The 24,378-nt window shown below is 41.5% G+C and overlaps 1 protein-coding gene across 1 annotated transcript; it reads left to right on the top strand.

The window, feature by feature from the left end:
• Positions 1-322: 322 nt before the first annotated feature.
• LOC137360169 (deleted in malignant brain tumors 1 protein-like) lies at positions 323-22,992 on the top strand. Its single transcript, XM_068025718.1, has 5 exons — positions 323-447; positions 8,566-8,598; positions 9,354-9,668; positions 21,745-22,035; positions 22,847-22,992. The coding sequence occupies exons 1-5, from the start codon at positions 402-404 to the stop codon at positions 22,990-22,992; spliced, it is 831 nt and encodes a 276-aa protein (XP_067881819.1). The 5' UTR covers positions 323-401.
• Positions 22,993-24,378: the final 1,386 nt, after the last annotated feature.

Raw genomic sequence — 24,378 nt, 5'->3', positions numbered from 1 at the left:
CTTTCAAACGTACGACTGTGACTAAAGTAGCCGAATGGCCTTTCTTGTGCATCTATGATTCTATGATCTGGACGCCAGATCAGTGATTAATTTACTTTTCACACTGTCACACGTCATTATCCTCGCAGGATAGGCTGGTAGTTGGAACTTGGGTTCATTTTATCCATTAATGGTCACATTTCGTCTCATTGGTGTGTTTTACCAGCCTGTAATTCACGGTTCACACAAGTCAAAATCTATTGGTTATTTGGAAGGAAACATTGGTTTCTGCAGAAACATCTGTCAAATAATTAATTTCCACAATAGCCAGACTTTCAGAAGCTGCTGGAAGCAGCTCTTAGTGTCTCAGAACAGCGTTCGATTAATGTTCTGTTCACATCGCTGTACCCGGCGCCAGAACGATGCTGCATTCCTTCCTGACCCTGTCTCTGCTGCAGCTTTTGAACTGTGAGTTACGGATTACTGAATGCATTATGTTATTTACTGATGCACTGATTATTATTACAAGACGTCTGTTTTGAATATATTTAACATATTTACTGAAGAACACATTCAGGTGATGTAGAAAGTAAATAATGCTTTATAAATGTTAATGTTCTTGTGTAGAGTTTAATGAAATATCGGAATTTGTTTATTGACTTCCACCTGCTGCTCGTACAGACAGAGCAGACTGGAGTTGAAAATCTAATGGGTCTATTTAAGGAGGGTCTGTTCGAAAAAGAGCCACTTCGCTGTTAGAATAGAATCTGTCAGGTTCTGGGATCAATTTACAGAAAACGGATCTATTTTATTTACAGTTGTCTTTCATTGGGTTGGTTTGAAATGGATACTGAAATGGTTGAGATAATTTGTCGAAGTTTCATTTGATACAAATTTTGGATTGATTGTTTCCATTTTAAGTTCTATTAGCTGCAAATAGGAATAAACCTCCATTTATATAAAAGTGTCTTGCGTTTATAAAGCGCATTTCACTACGTCAGGACGTCCCAAGAGCTTTACAGTCAATTAGGTACTGTTTTGTAGTGTCGTCCATACTGTAATGTAGGAAACATGGCAGCTAATTTACACACAGCAAGCTCCGAAAAACAGCAATGTGATAATGGCCAGAATACTTTTTTTGTGTGTGTGGTATTGATTGAGGGATCAACATTCGCCAGAGCACGAGGGATAATTCCCCTGCCCTTCCTCCAAATACTGCACCTGAAAGGGCCGACGGGGCCTCGGTTTAACTTCTCCTCCGATGGAAAGCAGCTTGCACAGTGCAGCACACCTTCAGTCCTGCACTGGGGTGGCAGCCTAGATTTTGCGCACAAGTCCCTGGAATTAGACTTGAACCCACCCTCTCCTGACTCAGAGGCGAGAGTGCTAGCAATTGAGCTATTGCTGACAGGAATATTGTTTTGGTGACAGTAAACAAGTTTAGAATATTCTACAACTAATTAACGGGTATTTTAAATTCCCAGTTGAATTTGTGTCGAACACAAAGACCGCGGCAGTTTGTTTAATTTTTCCCCCTGCATTTCTTATACTGACACAGCCAGCTGAAATTGAAATTCTAATCTGATTATTTAAAGCGAGTCTGATAGAAGTAGAGCGCTGTCTTTGTTTGAATAGAGTTTATCAGAGTCTGGGTGTAAGTTATCTCACTGAGTGTGGAACAGCCGTCAAAACTACATCTACTGCCGACATGAACCGCCACACACATTTCTGTCACAGCTATTTCTCAATACAAGTGTTGTATGCTCTCCCAGTGATACAGTTCATGAAACTAAATATTTTAGAATAATTTGTTCAATGTTGAAGTGTTACCTTCAATCTATAATAACCACTCAACTGGAGATGGAACCAATATTTTTCAATTCGTTTTCATTATTAGTATAATTATCAAGTGCACTCTGCAAAAAATGATGTTACTAAAAGTTCCTTAATCTTTGGGGAATTTGCTCTGTGTTATTGATCAGTTAGTGATGATCTTCAAAATTAGTATCTTTTATATTAAATTAATTATTCTATTTCCTCCATTTTTTGTACAGTGCCTAAAGATAGTTAAGTTTCCCCAATCACATATTTTGACACAGTGTCATGTAGTGTGTAATGAGTTAGTGATAATGTTCTTTATTATTTTTCCAACGGCTCGATGTTTGTTGTTTTATTCCATTGATGATTCCATTCTCTTCCTCACTATTTACCGTGTGTGTTTGGTTAGATTGATCAGTCTCTGTCTATTGGAACTTTATTGGTTTACTGCCAGGACAACTTAGTCCCAGTGTTATCAGATACTTAATGTATTTAACGAAATATATTTCCGTGAGTATTAATAAATTGGATAGTAAAACCCAATTTTGTGGATTATTTAAATAACATTTTATTCAAGTCACAGAAAAGATAAACAATGAATTGCACTTGACTCCCTTATCCTTTTCTCCAATCGCCAGTTGCTCAGAATAACTTTTAAAAAGCAGGCATGTTTTATGACAAAAAAACAATGTTATTCTTTGCTATCATATGAAGCGAATATTGAAATAGTTTATCTCATTTGTAGAATTCACATTGAATACGGATCTTGGTCTGTTGGTTTGAGTTTACATTCCATCAATATTAAATAGGGAGCAATTATCCATTCTTCCGCTTTCAGAAAACATTGTTTTATAATATCTTCCATCTGATTAACACGTCTTCTAAATTCCCAGGTGGTACATGTGCGGAACTTTGATTTAAATCCAAAATTGTGAACTAATACCTTGGCAATTTGTTTTATTTGGTCCTCAAAAGCTCTTGTACCGATACAACTGACTGGAGTGGAAATTCTAAGCAGATAATTTAAACATAGCAATCTAGCAGTGGAACGTGATCACTGTGAGAGTAGAAGGCCTCGCAGTTTGGGGTCTGGGGTCGATGGTAATGCTGGGATGAGAGAACAGTAGTCAAAGCTAAATCTACTGCTGACTGAACCCACACGGGAATTTCTGTCCCAGTTTTTTACAGCAGAATTGCTGTCTGACCCTGTGTGGTATACTGAATGGAGCTGAAATAATTTCAATAGTTTGTTCCACGTTAGAATGTGGTACATGATCCATAAATATTGTATAATATATTAACGAGAGGCAGAACCAATATTATTTCAATGAGCATTCATTATTACTGTAATTGTGAAGTGCCTCTCCAAAAGATAATGTTACCGAATATTCCAAAATCTCCGGAGGATTTTCCATTTATTATTATTTACTTAATGATGACCTTGAAAATTTTGAACTTTGTATTGGAAATTCTCAACTTACTTCACATATTCATATGTGCAGCGTCAAGTAATAATTAATGTGACAAAGTCTCCTTCCACATGCTCCTTTGATGTTTAGCATCGTGAAGTGTTTCTTGAGATATCATGAATAGTCTCCTTCCACCTGCTCGATATTGTTGCAGAGTTTTTCGGTCGATGATTCGATTCAGTTTGTCACTGTTTTCAGAGCGGGTTTGGTTACATTTGTTAATGTCTGTCGACAACAAATGCTGGTTCACGACTGGGAAACCCACCCTTAATGTTATTGGATACTTCCATGATGAATTTTCTTTTGTTTTTGTGAAAGGGATTGTATTGTAAAATGCTGATTTTGAAGGTAATTTAAGAATATTTTCTACAAACCATAGAACGGAGATAAAGTATGGAATGTAGAAGACTCCCTGAATCTTCTTTTTTTAGCAATCGGCCGCTGATCAAAATCAATTTATAGCAAATGTGCATATTTATTTTAATTTGTCATTTATTGAGATCGTATAAAGTGAATATTGAAACAGCTTCCTTAATATGTAAATTTATAATTTAATACATTTAGTCATTTTTGATTTTAAGTGTATCAACTTCAAATAGGGAACTGCTGTCCATTTTTGTCACATACAGTAAAAACGGATCTAATATTTTTCATCTGATTAACATGCAATTGCTTTTCCAGAGGAAATTTGAGTTAAATTTAGTTTTGTTGCCAAAATTGAACATAAATGCGGCAAGGGTTGGTTTTATGTTGTTTCCTATGGCGCTCGTACAGATGCAAAAGACTGGAGTTAAAATTCTAATCAGGCATTTATAACGGAGACTCCTGGAAGTAGAAAGTAGTCAGTGTTGCAATCGAGTGTATGGGAGTCAAAACAACAGAATACTGGGATCTGTATCTAGTGCACTCATCCCAAATTGTCGCCTGGATTTCTCAGTGGAGTGCCCTGTGATACAGAGAATTAGATGAAATAGGTGTACAGCATTTGTAATATTCAGAAATGACAATAAAAGTTGTGTAATATATTAACTGGAGCTGGAAGCAATATTGCTTCATTTTTACTGATTATTAATAGAATTATCATTTACACCCTCCAGAAAAGATGCTACTGCTTTCAGGGGGATTCGCTGTTAGAACAGTTGTATTTAGTCACCGACAATCTTCAAAACTATGCCTTTTGACATCAAATCATGTTTTCTATTTCATCCATTTATGTGAACGGTGTTGTGTAGTAATTAGTGATTCTCACTATTATTCCACATGATTCCGACATTTGATGCTGTATTTAACATCCAGACGTGTTTCGGAATCTCTTTCCACATGTCCCATACTTTTTATATGGTGCGATGCAGTGTTTAATGAAAGATCCGGAGTTGTTTCCCAATCTCTGGGGAAAGGTGGGAAAGTGGATCTGGGGCAGTAGATCAGCCATGATCTTATTGAACGGCGGAGCAGCCTGGGTAGGTAGTATGGCTTAATCCTACTCCTATTAAATGCTTCAATGTCCTTCCACATGTCCCATACTTTGCGGAACAACCCCTGAATTCGCTTGCATATTTCAATTCAACAGACAATGCCCAGGACAATTAATATCGGTATTGTAGATGTTTAGAACATAGAACATAGAACAATACAGCGCAGTACAGGCCCTTCGGCCCTCGATGTTGCGCCGACCTGTGAAACCATCTGACCTAAACTATTCCATTTTCATCCATATGTCTATCCAATGACCACTTAAATGCCCTTAAAGTTGGCGAGTCTACTACTATTGCAGGCAGGGCGTACCACGCCCCTACTACTCTCTGAGTAAAGAAACTACCTGTGACATCTGTCCTATATCTATCACCCCACAACTTAAAGCTATGTCCCCTCGAGTTTGCCATCACCATCCGAGGAAAAAGGCTCTCACTATCCACTCTATCTAACCCTCTGATTATCTTATATGTCTCTATTAAGTCACCTCTCCTCCTCCTTCTCTCTAACGAAAACAACCTCAAGTCCCTCAGCCTTTCCTCGTAAGACATTCCCTCCATACCAGGCAACATCCTAGCAAAACTCCTCTGCACCCTTTCCAAAGCTTCCACATCCTTCCTATAATGCGGTGACCAGAACTGCATGCAATACTCCAGGTGCGGCCGCACCAGAGTTTTGTGCAGCTGCAGCATGACCTCGTGGCTCCGAAACTCAATCCCCCTCCTAATAAAAGCTAACACACCATATGCCTTCTTAACAGCCCTATTAACCTGGGTAGCAACTTTCAGGGATTTATGTCCCTGGACACCAAGATCTCTCTGCTCATCTACACTACCAAGAATCTTCCCATTAGCCCAGTACTCTGCATTCCTGTTACTCCTTCCAAAGTGAATCACCTCACACTTTTCCGCATTAAACTCCATTTGCCATCTCTCAGCCCAGCTCTGCAGCCTATCTATGTCCCGCTGTACCCTACAACATCCTTCAGCACTATCCACAACTCCACCGACCTCCGTGTCATCTGCAAATTTACTAACCCACCCTTCCACATCCTCATCCAGGTCATTTATAAAAATGACAAACAGCAGTGGCCCCAAAACAGATCCTTGTGGTACACCACTAGTAACTAAACTCCAGGATGAACATTTGCCATCAATCAACACCCTCTGTCTTCTTTCAGCTAGCCAATTTCTGATGTGTCTTTGGTTATTTCCAACTGCGGTAACGTTTCTTCAGGCACTAGCTCATGCCTTGTAGACATAGATTGTTAAAAGTTACTGATAATGCTGTTAGCACACAGAATCCGGATTTGAGGTTTTAACCTACAATAACTGCAATTTTATCAATTAATTTGTTTCTGAAATCCACAAGAGCTCACTTAATTGCGAAAGTTGTTCAAATTGGGCCTAAAGTCGTTTGCGATAACATAATCATTTAGAATCTTGACCCACCTAATAATTTGCCACGAGAATCATGTACTTATAAACTCTCTGTATTGACTGTATATTGCAACCCCTAAACCACCGCTGTCCCTCGTATTGTAACTCATTCAAGAGGTTAAATTCTGGGCTTTCAATATCCCACGTTTGTCCCGTTTCAGTTCACCTCCTCTGAGTTTATTATTTTTTTATAATTAATGTTTCTTTATTACTCGTTGTGGCAATCCGGTTCAATAGCAAGTTAATGTAAGTATAAAATATTAAAATAACTTATGTTTGGCACCAAAACCATTAGTCCAAACATCAGGAATGTAACGGTGCGACTAATGAAATCAGAGGTGTTGGGAAGCGAGAGTCGTCATAGACAGTGAGAGCAAGGAAAATGGGTGAACGAGACTGTCCGTGCCAAGATAACAGCAGCAGCGGCAGAGTTTTAGCTGAGTTGACGTTTACCTGGGGGAGGAGGCCGACCAGAAGAGTGTGAAAATAGTGGGTATATTCCCTGTATATAGAGGTGATTCGGATCACGGTTCAAAAAGAAATGCATTCAAACTTTTTCAAGAACAACAATGAGAGCAGTTAGAAATTGTGAGGAAGCAAATGAGAGTGAATGGAGGACTCAGCAGATATGAGGAGTACTGTAGATAAATGGAAACATAGTAATGATTGAGAAATGGGAACGAATGATCATTTCTCTGAGACCGCAAGAGATAAACTTGATGAATAGGCAAGCATGGGAGTCTCGGTAACAGATTGTTTAGATTCATTTTCGGGTCCTGAGCTCGCTAGCCAGGTGAAATTTACTGAACAAACCTACTTAGCCAGAGGTGATGGCGGGGTGGTTTCCTGAACCAATGTCGTCATTTTGGCGATATTGTTCTGCACCAGTGTATTGTCCATCCCTAGTTTCCCTAAGAAGGTGTGCATCAGTTTACTCCTTGAACCACTGGATTATCAGGAAAAAAAATCCAGCGTAGCATGTGTGGATACAGGCTGAAATGGTAAATGCAGGAAGTGTACAATAAAAGACTGAGTGGATTGAAGAGGATTCACGGACCCGATAGAAGCACTGAGGTTGGTCACTGGGAAAGGGGAATTTGTGCGAGCACACTATTATCAGGGAAAGTTGGCAGGAATGCTGAGGCTCCATGACTGGGATGAAGTCACACACTATTTACATTGCATAACTCGGAGCATAAAGAGACCAGTGAGATTACAGTTGGGAAACAGTAACTCATTCCAGATTACTCGGTAAGCACAGCTGAGGACAGCAATCGGTATCACGTTGTCTATAATATATCAGCAGAGTATATAAAGAGACAAGCGTACATGGGAGATATATTATCAACTGGGAGATGGGGAGCAGGTCAACACACCGTCTATAGTATATCATGTTGTGAATAGAAAAACACCTGGAAATCTGTGAGACACATTATCATCAGGGAGATTGGATACAGGTCAACGGACTGACTGCATTTTTAAAAAGCTTACCAGTAAACGGGAGGACCATTGATCGAGCATCATTAACTGGTAAAAGAATATGGCACGTCGGCGAGGGCAGTTTGCAAGAGAATCAGAACCGCAGGAACTTAGGATGAAACAGTCAGCACCGAGTTAGGAGACTGACAGACCATTCATCTTGTTTTGTTTTGTTTGAGGAAGCTATATATTTTATTGAACAGCAGAAAGGCCCAATTACACCTTTATAGAAACTTTGAAAGTTACAGGTGGTAGACTTTGCAGTAAATTAAAAGGCATCAAAATTTACCACAAGATCGGAAAATCTTTAATTTAATTTAAATGTTCCCATTCCTTCTCGAACTTTCGATCGGAATGCTCAATTCACTGAGAGTTTAAAAGCAGATCCATCACCACCCTCTTCTCACGGCACCTACACACGGGTCATCAATGGTCAGAGCACCATCAGCACAAATTTACAGGGCGAAGGGGAAAATGAGTGGGACAAATTAGACAGCTCTTACAAAGAGACAGCATCGGCAGCATGGGCCGAATGGCATCCCTCTGTGCTGTTCCATTGTAAGATTCTATAAGGGAGAGGACCATCACCACTGCCTTCTCAGAGCACCTTCACACTGGTAATACATAAAGACCACCCACCGTCACCACAATGGGAGAGTGTATCCGAGTGTCAGTGTGTGTATATGTGAAAACAATGCTGGATACATTTTGGCCCATTACCAATATTAATTTGTTGCAGAAACTGTATTTTCTGTTTTAAAAAATGAAATCACAGATCCTAATATAATTTATTCAGCAAAGGCACGGGAATAATCACCCTGCAGTTCGTTGTATTCGTGTTTTTGCTTTCTGACATTTTCATTCATTTCTTGTCCCAGTGAACTCTAATTGTCAATTTCTCATTTCAGGCAGACCAGGGAACAGTCAGGCTGACCCGTCAGGTAATCGCCCTTTATTTCCACACTATCTGCTATCTCTCTGCTCTGATCTATCCCATTAAATGTTAAGCTTGGACGACACTCTCAGTACTTTTTGTGATCACGGATTAACCCGCTGCCCGGTTGCTAGTCAGAAAGGGAGTGTGTCCCTCATTGTGTTAGTAAAGATCTTTAATTCCAGCTGAGAGATGGCTGCTGCCTTCATGTGGAGGGACAATAACTGAGGGTCTCTGAAGAGCAGAGTGTGAAGGATCAGCTCCACTCACACTGTTGCCGGTCCAAAGGTCCACCTCACCAATCTGACGTGATCTCCAGTTCACATGACCATCCAGCCCTGTCTTTATTGGCTGTGGTGGTTGTGGCGGAAATTTCCTCTGCTCTTCCCTGTTGCTGGTATCTCACTGTGTTCGCCCAATCAGTACTGAAAACGTAACAATGTGATAATTACAGCCACGCTCCTCTCCCCACTTCTGCAGATTAAATATATTCTGAGCCTGAACACACCCCGTTCCCTTTGGAGCCGTTGTGTTGGTGGGAATATCCGGCTGTCTCCCGGCTCCCTGCTCCTTTGCACTGTGTATTAGTATTACCGTTTCTTTTTTATCATGTGTAATATTTCCACCGGGTTTTATTAGGGTTCTGAATGTAGACGGATGTTCCTATCAATTCATGCCTGGTTAATGGGGAGGGTACGTGCGCTGGGAATCTGTGGGTTTAACGCAATATGAACGCTTGATAATATTTCTGATCTTTTACAGAGAAGGTGAAGCTGAGATTAGTGAATGGTGGCAGTCGGTGCGCTGGGAGAGTGGAGATTCACTACAGGGGACAGTGGGGGACTGTGTGGGATTCCTACTGGGACCTGCTGGACGCTGCTGTTGTGTGTCGGGAGCTGGGTTGCGGGACCGCGGTCTCTGCACCGGGTAAAGCTCACTTTGGGGAAGGGTCCGGACCCGTTGTGACGGATGAAGTAGAGTGCAGCGGGACTGAGGCTGCTCTGCGGGACTGCAAATCATATCAATGGGATCACTATTCCTGGTCACACGTCTATGATGCTGGCGTCATCTGCTCAGGTAAAATCCTTTCTCAGTTTCTCATCTCCCGCCGCAGCTAATGAATCCAGGAAGAAGTGAAAGTAAAGCAATCCGGGATGGTCCCTACCCGGAAAGTCAGATGATAATAATTCCATTAAACTCCGGTTGGAATTAATGTTAATATTCGGATCACTATTTAAAATAATATCATTAGTACTATATTGAAGAAACATTCTCCACCGGGAGCAACAAATATCTGATACTCAGCATACTTACAATACAGACAGAGCAGTTTGTATTGAGATTTTCCTTAAAGCCGCAGTGAATGATCTGAACCGCTGGAAATGTCACAATCTCAATCCAACTCTCCATTCATCAACCCAGCTGCCGCTACCGGGCATGTACTGTCAGCCCGGCTGTCCACCCGCAATGATCGCTTGGCCTCAGATCTGATATATTACACAGATTGTGAAGCTGAGACTGGGGAGCAGAGGAGGGAGGGAGGCAGGTTTCTCTGCCTCGGGGAGCCAAAGTAATGGGTCCGCAGTTATTGTGGGTATCACAAGAGGAAACAGCTCTGTAACATCCCACGGCTGCCTGCGCATTGCCATTTAAATATTGAGAAAGTGAAATTCGCAGAATATTAAACAAAAGAGCTAAGATAATTCAGGAAGCAGTTGCAACGATTAAACTCAACACAGTTGAACTATTCGAAGAAAAGCGGCGAGTTTTCCTGAATTCATGGCCAGTTACTGTAAGGAGGATATTGATATCCTTCAAGAGGATAAAGAAAGGCTGGTGAAATGGGCGGACGGGTGGCAGATGAAATTTAACGCAGAGAACTGTGAACTGATACATTCTGGTTGGAACACGGAGGAGAGGCAATATCACAGAATCACTGAACTGTTACAGTGCAGAAGGGGGCTATGCGGCCCTTCATGTCTGCATGGGCTCTCTGAAAGAGAAGTTCACTCATTTCCATTCCCCTGCCGTCTGTCCATCACTCTGCACATTCTTCCATTTCATATAACTGTCTAATTCCCTTTTGAATGCTACAATTGAAGCAGCTTCTGCCACGATCTCAGACAATCATTCCAGATCTGAACCACTCGCTGCATGAAAAAGATTTTCCTCATGTCACTTTAGCTTCTTTCACCAAATACTTTAACTTGGTGCCCTCTTATTCTCGATCCTTTCACCAGTAGAAGCAGTTTCCTTCCAGCTTCACTGTCCATAACCCTCATTATTATGAATAGCTCTATCAAATTACCTCTCCGCCTTCTCTTCTCCAAGGAAAACAGTCCTAACTTCTCCAATCTATCTTCATAACTGAAATTCCTCATCCCTGGAATAATTTCCATGAAAAGTCTCGTTACTCTCTTCAATGCCCTCATATCTTTCCTCAAGTGTGGCGCCTAGAACTGGATGCAATTCTCCATCTGAGGCCGAACTAGCGTCTTCTACAACTGCAATATTACTCCCTTGCTCTTGTATTCTATGCACTTATTTATGATGTCCAGGACAGTGTACGCTGTATTAAACGCTCTCTCGACCTAGCCTGCCACCGTCAATGACTTATGCACGATTGAACCAAGGTCCCTCTGCTCCTGTTACCCCTTTAGAATTGAACCCTTCATTTTATATTTTATCTCCATGTTATTCCGACCAAAATGAAACACTTCGCATTTCTCTGCATTGAACTTCATCCGCCAACTGTCTGCCCGTTTCACCAACTTGTCAAAGTCCTTTTGCAGATCTGCACTATCCTCCTCACTATTCACTATGCTTCCAAGTTTTGTATCATCTGCAAGCTTTGAAATTGTGCCCTGTACACCAAGGTTTAGTTCATTTATATATATAGACTGGGACCTGAATATTGAAGGATACATGGCATTTAGGAAGGGCAGGAAGCTAGGAATAGGTGGAGGGGTAGCTCTGTTAATTAATGATGGTATTAGCACAATGGTGAGCGATGACCTAGGTTCAGGAGACCAGGATGTAGAAGCTGTTCGGGTAGAGATGAAAAATAATTCAGGCAAGAAGTCACTTGTCAGAAGTGGTGTCTCGGCCACCTAACATTAACCACACTGTGGGAGGGGGTATAAATGAATAAATAATGGCAGCCTGTCAGAAAGGTACAGTGATAATTAGGGGCGGATTTTCGCCTACATTTAGACTGGGAAAATCAGATGGGCAGAGGTAGCCTAGATGAGGACTGCATGGAATATTTTCGGGATAATTTCTTGGAACAATAACTTGTGGAGCCAACCAGAGAGTAGGCTGTACTCGACCTGGTATTGCGCAATGAGGTAGGAATAATTAATGACCACATAGTTAAGGCGCCCCTTGGTAGCAGCGATCATGATATGATTGAATTTTACATTCAGTTTGAGGGAGAGTAGAGTGGGTCCAAGACTAATATTTTAAACTTAAATCAGGGCAATTATGAGGACATGAATGCAGAGCTAGCTAAAGTGAACTGGCAAATCCGGTTAAGGGATAGGTCAATAGAAATGCATTGGCAGACAGTTAAGGGAGTATTTCAGATATTCACACAATTTCACATATTTCAACGGGAAAGAAACATTCCAAGAGTGTGTCCCACCATCCGTGGTTAAGTAAAACAGCCAAAGGTCGTATCAAACTTCAAGAAATAGCCTATAATTGCGCAAAAATGGGAGGCAGGTCAAAAGACTGGACAGAATTTTTTAAAAAACCAAAGGATGACGAAAAGATTGATAAGGCAGGTAACATTAGAGGACGAGAGAAGGCTAGATAGATATATAAGGAGCGATAGTAAGAGTTTATATATATATATATATATATATATACATTTAAAAAAAAGAAAAGAAAAGAAGTAACAAAGTGAGCGTTGAACTTATTAAATGTGAGTCTGGGGAATTAATAATGGAAAATAAGGAGATGACAGATGTATTGAACAGATGTTTGGCATCGGTCTTCACTATTGAAGATAAAAGTAACATCCCAGTTTTAGCTGTAAGTCAGGAAATGGAAGGGAGGGAGTAACTCAAGAAGATTGCAAACACCAGGGAAAAGGAACTGAGCAAATTGTTGGAGCTGCAGGCTGACAAGTCCCCAGGACCTGATGTACTTCATCCTAAGGTGTTAAAAGAAGTAGCAAGTGAGGTAGTTGATGCGTTAATTTTAATTTTCCAACGTTCCCTAGATTCGGGGAAGGTTAATTTAGATTGGAAAATAGCGAATGCAACTCCTTTAGACAGAAAGGGAGGGAAACAGCAAGCAAGAAACTATAGGCCAATTAGTTTAATACCTGCCTTAGGGAAAATGTTACAAGCTATTATTAAAGATGTTATCGCAGGGAATTTAGAAACATTCAAGGTAATCAGGCATAGTCAACATGGATTTGTGAAAGGCAGGTCATGTGTAACCAATTGATTGGAGTTCTTTGAGGGAGTTACATGTGCTGTTGGTAAAGGGGAACTGGTCGATGTATTGTACTTAGATTTCCAGAAGGCATTTGAGAAGGTGCCACATCAAAGGCTATTGCATAAAATAAAAGTTCATGGTGTAGGGGGTAACGTATTAACATGGATGGAAGATTGGTTCGTTCACAGGAAACATAGAGTAGGCATAAATGGGTCATTTTTTTGGTTGACAAGAAGTAATGAGTGGTGTGCCATAGGGATCTGTGCTGGGGCCTCAACGTTTCACAATTTACAGAAATGACTTAGATGCAGGGACCGACGGTATGCTTGCTAAATTTGCGAATGACACAAAGATAGGTAAGAATGTAACTTGAGAAGAGGACATAAGGAGTCTGCAAAGGGATATAGATAGGTTAAGTGAGTGGGCAAAGACCTGGCAAATGGATTATAATGTAGGAAACTGGGAAATTGTCCACTTTGGGAGTATGAATAGAAGGGAAGCATATTATCTAAATGGTGAGAGATTGCAGAGCTCTGAGATACAGAGAGATATGGGCGTCTTAGTGTATGAAACGCAAAACGTTAGTATGCAGGTACAACAAGTAATTTAAAAAGCTAGGAAAATGTCATCATTTATCGCGAGTGGAATTGAATACAAAAGTAGGGAGGCTATGCTTCAGAGACACAGTGTATTGGTGAGACCACATCTGGAATATTGTGTACCATACTTGTCTCCTTATTTAAGGACTGATGTAAATGCGTTGGAGGCAGTACAGAGAAGGTTTACTCGACTAATATCTGGAATGGGTGACCTGCTATGCGAGGAAAGATTTGACAGGCTAGGCTTGCTTCCGCTGGAATTTACAAGAGGAAGAGGCGACATGATTGTAGCATATAATATCCTGAAAGGTCTTGACAGGGTGGTTGTGGAAAATATGTTTCCCGTTGTGGGAGAAGCTAGAACTAGGGGTCACTGTTTAAAAATAAGGGTCGCCCATTTAAGACAGAGATGAGGAGAATTTTTTTCTCAGTGGGTTGTGACTCTTTGGAATTCTCTTCCTCAAAAGGCAGTGGAAGCAGAGTGTTTGAATTTTTTTAAGGCAGAGGAAGGTAGATTCTTGATAACCAAGAGGGTGGAAGGTTATCGGGGGTCAGTGGAAATGTGGAGTAATCAGTTCAGCCATGAACGTATTGAATGGTGGAGCAGGCTGGACGAGTCGAGTGTCCACCTCCTGCTCCTAATTTGTATGTTCATACGTATGTTCTTATTAACAGGGTATATCTGATACATCATCTTTATTAATTTAAACCCCTCCAGTATCTGAATTACCTCCTCTGTAACCATTGCCCGGGGTGCATCTTCTTCCTTGGCAAAGACAGGCGCAGAGAATTTAGATAATACCTGAACTATACCCGCTACCTCCATATGTAAATCCTCTTTCTGATCCCTCATCGACCCCACTCCTCCTTTTACCACCCCTTTACTATTTCTCTGTCTATAGAATACTTTGGGATTTCTTTTAATGCTTGCTGCCAGTCGCTTTTCAAGGGTACAATTAGAAAGTGGCTGCAGCCAACAGTCACCTGGGAGTATTTTTGATCAAATCGTTGAAGGTAGCAGGGCAGGTTGAGAAATTGGTTAATATTCAATGGGATGTTGGCCTTTTTAAGTGGCGGTATAGTGTAAAAAAGTAAGGAAGTTATTATGAACTTTTGTGGAACACTGGCTTCACCTCAACTGGTGTATTGTGTACAATTCAGGGCACGGCACATTAGAAGAATGTGAATGCTATAGAATGGGTGCAGAAAGGATTTACAAGGAAGGTTCAAGGGATGAAAGACTTCAGTTACAATGATAGTTTGGAGAAACTGTGGTCGCTCTCCTGAGAACAGAGAAGGCTGCGTGGAAATTTGATAGAGGTGTTCAAAATCATGAGGGGAATAGACAGAGTAGATAGAGAGAAAGTGTTCCTCTTGGCAGAAAGGTCAATAACCAGAGAACACTGTTATAAGGTGGATGGGATAAGAACCAACGTTGACATGAGGAATAAGTTATTTACACAGCGAGTGGTTAGGATCTTCTGGAATGTTCTACCTGCGAGTCTGATGGAGACAGATTCAATTGTGGCTTTCAATATGGAATTGGACAAGCACCTGAAGAGAACATCTTTGCATGGCTATGGGGAAAGGGCAGAAGCATAGGACCAGCTGAGGAGCTCTTGCTGATAACCAGCATGGAATCAACGGGCTGAATGTCCTCCTTCTGTGTTGTAAACATTCTATGATTATATGCTGACTGTTGCATCTTGTTGGTCAGAAGCTGTCTGTCCAGTTTTTAAACCTAAAACTGTGAATGTGGTTTCAAGGTAATTAATTGCATACTTTGAAGGGTGATCATGACAGACTGTAGAAAACTGGCTGCAAAACAGTCAACAAAGTGTGGGTTAAAGGTAGTTATTCAGACTGGCAAAAGGTGAGAAGTAGTGCGTGACAATCCATGCCAATGAGCTACTGCTGTGCAAATGCTTTCTATTTCTCGGTCCATTCCTAAATTTACCGTGCACAACATTAAGAAGCGGCTGAGCACACTGCACATAACAAAGATTCGGGGCCCGATAACACTCCAGCTGCAGTGCTGAAGATCAGTGCTCTAAAACTAGCAACAACTGGAGCCTAGCTGATCCAGTACAGTTACAGCACTAGGATCCAACTGATACGGTGGAAAATTGCCCAGTTGCATACTGCCTAGAAAAGCAGGGAAACACTGACCAGTTCGCACCCAATCAACCGACTCCAATCAACAGCAAATCTTTCCTTGTGCTGGGTATGACTCCCCTTTCAACGTATCTCTCTGAAAATAATCCTCAATGTTTTTGTATTTTCTGCAGCTTTGTTAACCTGTATTGCTATTGTATTCATTTTTCTATCTGTACCCCTGAATCCCATTGCTCCTCGACACAATTTAGATTATCATTGTCCAAGGAAAATGTGTTCTCAGTCTTCCTACCCTAATCTGTAAGTGAACATTTATCTGCATTAAAATTCATTTACAATTTCGTTAACGTCATGTATTTTATCACAATTTGCCTTAGTATTAACCATTGTCCCAAGTACATGTCATTAATGAATATTGTAATTGTCTGTCCCTCCCTGAGTCGAAATCATTTATGCAAAATATGATCAATAGTACTCCCAGCATCAGTTCTTGTCGCACAATACTTCTTGCACAGTTCTAACTGCCCAAAATACTTTTTTGTTTGCACACAGCTGAACACTACTGTAGATGTGACCTGACCAGGATTTTTTTTTAGCTGTAGCATGATTTCTAGCCCCTTGTATTCCGTTCCTCCAGATATAAAGCCCAGCATTCCATTTGCTGTTTTTTTTTCTGTCCTTGCCCTTGACCCTGAAGTCTATTTTCCGTTTTTTCACCATTTCGAAAATACTGGAACATTTTAAATTCCAAATTGGACACCTCACACTTGCCAATATTGTAATAGTTTTCCACAGTCACTTAATCTATTTTTTTTGTTGTTGCAAATGTATGCTTAAAATATGCATGATTACAATATCGTTGATTTTTTTCAATGGCAATATTGAGTATGTCAATTATATATGGCTTTCTATTCAGCCATCTAAATCATTAATAAATAGTAGAGGTTTCTGTGGGACGGCGCCATCACATCCTGCCCGTTAGATGATCTGCCCATTATCCCTGCTGTCTGTCTCCTGCCACTAAGCTCACGTCCCAAGTAGTCAATAATTTGCCCTAAATCCTGTGAGCTGCAACTTTAGCCAACAATCAGTTATGAGGGATTTTGTTGTTTGCTTTCTGGAAGTCCATCTGATTAACATCCATTGAGCTTCCCCTGCCCTCTACTTTAGTTACCTCCACAAAACAATTGATCAGGTTCATCAGGCATGATCTACCTTTTACAAATGCATGTTGCCTATCTCTGATTGGCTGCAACTTTTCAAGGTGATCAGACACTCCATCTTTAAATGTACACTCTGGTAATTCCCTGACAACAGCTGTTAGGCGAACCAATCTATAATTCCCTCGATAACATACTTTAAATAGCCGTGTAACAATTGCAATTTTCTAATTACTGTCCCAGCAGTTTGCTCTCAATCATTAACAAAGTGATGGAAGGTGTTGTTTACAGCGCTATCAAGCAGTACTTACCAATAAACTACTCACTGATGCTCAGTTTGGGTTTGTCGGACCACTCAGCTTCAGGCCTCATTACACCCTTTGTCCAAAAATGGAAAAAAGAGCTGAATTCCAGAAGTGAGATGAAAGTGACTGTCCTCGACGTCAAGGCAGCTTTTGGTCAACTGTAACAACAAGGAACCTTAAGAAAAGTGACGTCCATGTCCATACTGATGCAAAGTAATTATGTATAATTCCCGCCATTTCCTTATTTTCATTTATAATATCACCATTGTCATTTTAATGAGGCCACATTGCTCTTACTTACAAACTATTTTGGAAATTATTGTAAAAGTATTGTAGCTATTGCGATCTATTTTGTCACCCTTTGCTATTCTTTGTATATCTGCCATTCACGAGAATCTGGGCTCTTTTCCCTATTTTTCCATGTTTTTGTTTTCTTTTATACTTATGATGTTACTGTGTCTTGCATGCCAGTCCATAATAGAAGAGGTGAGTTTGGAATTGGACCATTCAATGCTGTGGTCATTGCGTTGAGTTTACTTGACGATGGCAGGCTTGTCCCATTCACTGCATCAGGGAAGCTATGGAGATCTATAAACACCACAACGTCCCCCTAACAGTGGCCTGCTCCTCAGTGGATATCTGGTTGTCTCTCCTCAAGAGACACACCATCCCCTGCTCTGCAGCCAACATACCACGACCAGAACAATAGTATGGATTGACCTGCCACGATACACTGTAGCTGACCAAACAGCAGCAAGCACAATGGCATGTACTGACCTTTCACGGAATATAATTAACAGACCAATAGCAGCTAGAACAAGCACCTGTAATAACCTAAGATCCTGTCCTTATTTCCATTCTCCACTACATATAAACCAATCGCTTCCACCAGTTCCAGTTGTTTCTCCAGACAATGGACAGAGTACACTGCCCAAAACGTCGAGGTCTGCCAGTATTTCTAGCAACTGTTTTGTCAAGAAAGCAACAGCTGTTTTCACCGCAGATTCAAGTGTTGTAAAGCTGTAAAATTGTCTTACTCAAATATTGCATGTTTTAGTTTTTCCTCTCCCGGTATTGCCTATTTACGTTAGATTTCCAACTTTGCTCTACCCCCTCAGCCAGCCCCCTCCAGCTTCCCTTCATCCACTTACAAGTTTAAGATTCCTGTAACAGCCTTATTTATCCTTTATTCTAGGACCCTGATCCCAACCCGGTTCAGGTGAAGCGCATTCCAACAGAACAATTATTTAATATCCCAGTACAAGTGGTGGGTACCATAAAAAGTAACACCTCTTTCCAACATCAACACCTTCAACCACGTGTTGACCTCCCTATTCCCCCACCCCCCACTCCCCATTCAAATGTGCAAGCGGCTTGTATAATAATCCAGAGATTACAATCCTTGAGATCTTCTTTTATAGTTCAGCACCAGGTACTCTCTGAAAAGAAACTCTTGCCTTTTCTTTCCTATGCTGTTGGTCCTTGCATGGTCCAAAACGACTGGATATTTCCCCTGCATTCTTGCAATCTGATTTGATATATCCCTCACTTCGCACAAGTTGGGCAAATACTGTTTGTGACTCCTAATACCCTAATGACTGAACTACTTAAAAGTATCAAATTATGCTCCACTCCTCCACCTTTTGCACAGCTTCCTGTTCCAACGTATCACGGTCAACATTCTGGCTGTCCTTCTGACAGTCTTCATCCTTATCCTCACAAATAGCCAGTACATTGTTCCTGTTGGAAAGATTCATTTTCTGCATATCCTCGTTCACCAACAAATCTGGATTTCCATTACTGTGGACTAGAAGCTGCAACAACCTCATTCTGACCCCGCACCTCTCTACAAGATGTGACTGAAATCTGCAGCAAACTGTCCAATACTCCTCTTGCTGCTGTCTGTGTTGGGGTATCTCCAATTCCCACTCCAGCTTTATGGCCCAGAGCCAGAGAGTTTGCAGGTGGATACATCTACTACGGTCATTTTCCCTCGGGATAATTGCGTCATCCACAAAATCCTATATCCTGAAAAAAATAACTGCTCTGCCATAACTTAGTCTGTCTTTATTTTAGAGTTAAAATTATTTGTAGATGCATTTTAGGTTTAAAGCTATTTTACTGGTCTGCTAATGCCGAAACACTGAGCACTCACCAATTAACTTAATACTTATTTGAAACTTATCCACGTCCCCTCATACTCTGACTTGACAATTGCTTCCCCTCTATTTGTCTGGTGTCTGCTTCTCCCAATAGGCTCTGCTGCTGCTGGCTGTGGTGCTGTGTTAAATCAGTGACTCCACACACTTTCTCAAGCTGAACAGACAAAACAAAGCACTTCGTTATAAACCCACGCCATCTGCCACTCAGAAGGACAAGCACAGCAGATGGATGGTAACAGCGCCATTTGCAAGTTCCCCTCCAAGCCGCACACCATCCTGATTTGGAACTATATCAACGTTTCTTCACCGTCGCTGGGTCAAATCCTGGAACTCCCTACCGAACAGCACTGTGGGTGTACTGAGAGCGCATGCGCTGCAGCAGTACAAGAAGGCGGCTCACCACCATCTTTGCAAGGGCAATTCGGGTTTGGTAATAAATGCTGGCCTGGCCAAAAACCTCCACTCCCTGTGAAAGAATTTAAAAAAACAACCTCCTTTTCCCCCTCTGCACCGAATACTTTCTCTGAGCAAACTCTAACTTCCCACTATGTTCATAATGTATTCAGTTAACATTGCAATCTGTGGTTACACTCTGCCTTACTAGAAGACTAAAAATGGAAACATAGAAAATAGGAGTAGGAGTAGGCTAGTCGGCCCTTCGGGCCTGCCAAGCAATTAAAAAAAACATGTTTGATCATCAAATTCAGTACCCTCTTCCGTTTCGTCCCCATACCCCTTGATCCCTTTGGCATTAAGAAAGATATCCATCTCCTTCTTGAAAATATGTAATTGTTTGGCCTCCCCTGCCTTCTGCGGTAGAGAATTCCGCAGGTTCACCACCCACTGAGTGAAGACATTTCTCCTCATCTCGGTTCTAAATAGCATACCCCATATCCTGAGACTGTGACACCTGGTTCTGGACTCTCCAGCCATCGGGAACATCTTCCCTGCATCGAGCCTGCCTCGTCCTTTTCGAATTTTATAGGTTTCTATGTGGCTCTATCTCGTTCTTCTAAACTCTAGTGAATATAGGCCCAGTGGACCCAATCTCTCCTCATACGTAAATCCTGCCATCCTAGAAACCAGCCTAGTAAATCTTCTTTGCACTCTGTCCATGGCAAGGGCATCCTTTCTCAGATAAGGAGACCAAAACTGCACACAGTACTCCAGATGTGGTCTCACCAAGGCCCTGAAGTAAGACATCCCTGTTCCTGCACTCAAACCCACTTGCAATGAAGTCTAATGTGTTATGCCTTTGCAGACTCATTCAAGTTGCAACTGTTTAGACCGTTTCCAGCTGACAGTAATTACCCCAGATCGGACAAACACAGCTGATTGACTGCTGACTGCGAACTTGACTTGCACGATTAACTACTAACATGAACTGCCTTGCAGCTTTTTTATATTGCAAGTTAAATTCTAAATGTTAAGGCTGGATTTCAGTCTTACACACTAATTACCAAATTCTACACTTCCCACTCTGTTTATAACACATGCAGCTAAAGGTCCACACTATGCCTAAAACCTTTGACTTAACTCGACCGACCTCAGAACTTGCAGAAGAACATTGCCCAGGCAATCAATTTCAGTTCAAGAAGAAGGTTCTGACAACGGTTTCAATGGCAAATAAAGTTGAGCAATAACTGCCAGAGATGTCCACATCCCTCATGAAGACAAGCAGCTCCTAAATGGCCTTGTTTTGTATTTGTTCTCCTGATCTTCTCTAGCGCATCTATCAAACCCCTTAAACATTTTAAACACGTCAACTCGATAAGGTCTAATCATTCTAAACGCAATCTACTGTAAACAAAGTTTATGCAACTTGTCTTCATAATGTAATGCTTTAAGCATTGTTGTCATTCCAGTGACTCTGTCCAGCACCACCTCCAAAGCCAATGGTTTACGAAGTGCGGTGCCCAAAAGCGACAACAGATACAACAGAAACATCACATCCTTCTGAGTTTTATATTCCAAGACCCAAGAGATAAAGTCCAACAATCGATTAACGTTTGACAGAAGAGCTGTTAAATTTTGAGTATTCACCCAACTTCTTAAAGAGGTCCTGTAGTAATTATTGTGAGGGAAGGACACAGACCTGAAACCCTTGTTCTCTCCACAGATGCTGCTAGCCCTGCTCAGTATTTCCAGCATTTTCTGTTTCATTTCAGATCTTCAACAGCCTCAGAATGTTACTTTTGTGTTGCTGTAGTAATTCTAATTGTTTTTTGATAGATAATTTGTGTAAGGTATGGCTGGATAATCGTGCAGATAAAATTTTACTTTTTTTTTACCCATTTTCTATTTTGCTGTTTCTATGCAGAGGATGATTTAGAAATTATTTGGATTTGTATTTGTTTCCAATACAGGGAAACCTGAACCTCGATTGGTTGGTGGGATGGACAGATGCTCCGGCCGGGTGGAGGTGCTACATGGAGACCAATGGGGGACGCTGTGTGACCTTTACTTTGATGTGGAAGACGCCAACGTGGTCTGTGAGCACCTACAGTGTGGGACAGTAAACTCAATCCCGGGAGGAGCTCACTTTGGGAAGGGAACTGGTCCAGTGTGGAAGGAAAATTACAGGTGTCTGGGGAACGAGACGCGATTGTGGGATTGTCCTGTTTCATCCTGGGAACAGTTTAGCTTCTCACATGAAAACGATGCAAGTGTCATCTGTACGGGTGAGTCATCTCAGTCAATTCTGCTTTCAAGCTTCATTGACTATTTCCACAGGTTTCTGATTCACTAGTTTTGCTGAACCCATGCTTCCTTTGTCATTAAGATTCTGAGATGTGTTTGTGGGTTTATTGGTCTGAATTAAATTTCAAATGAATCAAATCTTCACTCCAGTAAACATTTAATACATACAATGACTAGTTGGTAGTACTTCGCGTCATATAATATCTATTTCTGGGTAAATCTGGGGCATTCTTCATGGGCTATAGAATCAGCAAGATGCTCCCAGGACCATTGCCATGGAATGGAAATGTTGCTCGAGCATTGAAACTGTTATCAATGTCGGCAGTTCAAATATGAATGATCATGGAATTCTCTGCAAAGATCAGCTGTTCAATAGAAAACACTGTGAGCTTGTTGCAAGATACATAGTGTGAGATATATTTTAAGTTCCACCACACCGATTGCAATAAAATGATATTGAATGACGTAATTCGTTATTTCACCAATGTGCTATGTCTTTGAAAATGTCACAAACATGATGTAAATTTAAATTCGCCCAGTTTCCGGGATTACATTTATCTCTCAGCCAGCACCCTCATATAACAGAATATCTGCTCAGTTATCTGATCACTGTATGTGGGACATTGCTCAGTGCAAAAGTGCTCCCACGTTTCACAACTTAAAATACAGGTAATAAAAACAGTAAGTGCTGGAAATACTCAGCAGTTCCGGCAGCATCTATGGTGAGAGAAAGAGTATCAACCTTTCAGTTTGTGGATCTTTCATCAGGACTTCGAAATTTAGCAGTTTTTTTAAAGAAAGGGGGAAACAAGGAAAGAATGAAAGGAACGCTCCGTGATGTGGTGAAAGACAGGAGAGATGAAATGGTAAAACGGACAATGCAGAACAAAAATATGTTGGAATGGGCCAAGTAAAAAGCACATTTCTAGAGGAGGTGCAAATTGGAAGGCAAATATCGTCCAATAAAGAAAAAAGGGGGAGGGAATCCAATCTAAAATTGCTGAACTCAGTGTTCATTCTAAAATGCTGCAAAGAGTCTAGTGGAAAGAGGAAGTGCTGTTTCTCAAACTTATGTTATCCTGCATTGGAACTGTGTAGGAGAAAGAGGAGAGAGAGGTCAGAGTGGGAGTGTGGTCACAATGAAAATGACAGGCAACTGGAAGCTGAAGGTAAAGCTTGCAGACTGAACAAAGGTGTTCTGCAAAGTAATCACTCCACTGTGTTTGGTCTGCCAATGTAAAGGAGACGCATCATGATCCGTCAACACAGTAAATACAGTATACGAAAGAGTAAGCAGTACAAGTAAATCGTTGTTTCACTTGGAAGCAGTGTTTTGGGGCTTGGATGGTGAGAAAGGTGGAGGTAACAGGGCAGTGGTTGGAACTCCTGCGCTTTCATGGGAAGTTCCTGTGGGAAGGGATGTTGAGAATGATTGAAGAGAGTATAAGGGTACATTTTCTATACTTAATAAAGAAATAGGAGGCTTATTAAAGCAGGAATATTCTGAAGAGATCATACATTTGGAGTATTTGTTTGATGGTTAGCATTGCTGTAACCCTCTCAAGTCGTTTTTGTTGCGAATGCAGTATATTACATTGAAAGAAGTACAAGCAAATCGCAGTGGGGGGGGGGGGATCCTCGGTTGAGGAAAAAGGAAGACACATCAGAAACGCTGTCATGGAAGGCAGCATCATCAGAGCAGATGCGACGGAGACGGAGAAACTGGGAGAATGGAATGGAGTCCTTATAGGAGGTCCTTACAACCACTGTGGCTTTCAGGGCCCTCAACCGAGTCTAGCCCGTTTCCTGCACCTCTACCCTCTCCCCTTTCCCTCCCTCCCCGAACCGTGACAGGGATCCCTTGTCCTCACTTTCCACCCCATCAGCCACCATATCCAAAGGATCATCTTCCGCCATTTCTGCCACCTCCAGCGTGATGCCACTATCAAATGCATCTTCCCCTCCCTTCCCCTGTCAGCATTCTGAAGGGATAATTCCCTCCGTGACACCCTGGTCCACTCCTCCGCTACCCCACCACCTCATCCCCTTCCCACGGCACCTGCCCCTGCAATCGCAGGAGGTGTAATGCCTGCCCATTTACCTCCTCTCTCCTCACTATTCCAGGCCCCAAACACCCCTTACAGATGAAACAGCGATTTACTTGTACTTCTTTCAATGTACTATAATGTATTCGCTGCTCACAATGTGGTTTCCTCGACACTGGGGAGACCAAACGCAGACTGCGTGACTGATTTGTGAACACCTCCAACAGTCCTCAAGCAGGACCCTGAGCTTCTGGT

This window comes from Heterodontus francisci, unplaced genomic scaffold (assembly GCF_036365525.1).
Source record: "Heterodontus francisci isolate sHetFra1 unplaced genomic scaffold, sHetFra1.hap1 HAP1_SCAFFOLD_216, whole genome shotgun sequence".
NCBI lineage: Eukaryota > Metazoa > Chordata > Chondrichthyes > Heterodontiformes > Heterodontidae > Heterodontus > Heterodontus francisci.
This window is presented reverse-complemented; position numbering and strand designations above follow the sequence as displayed.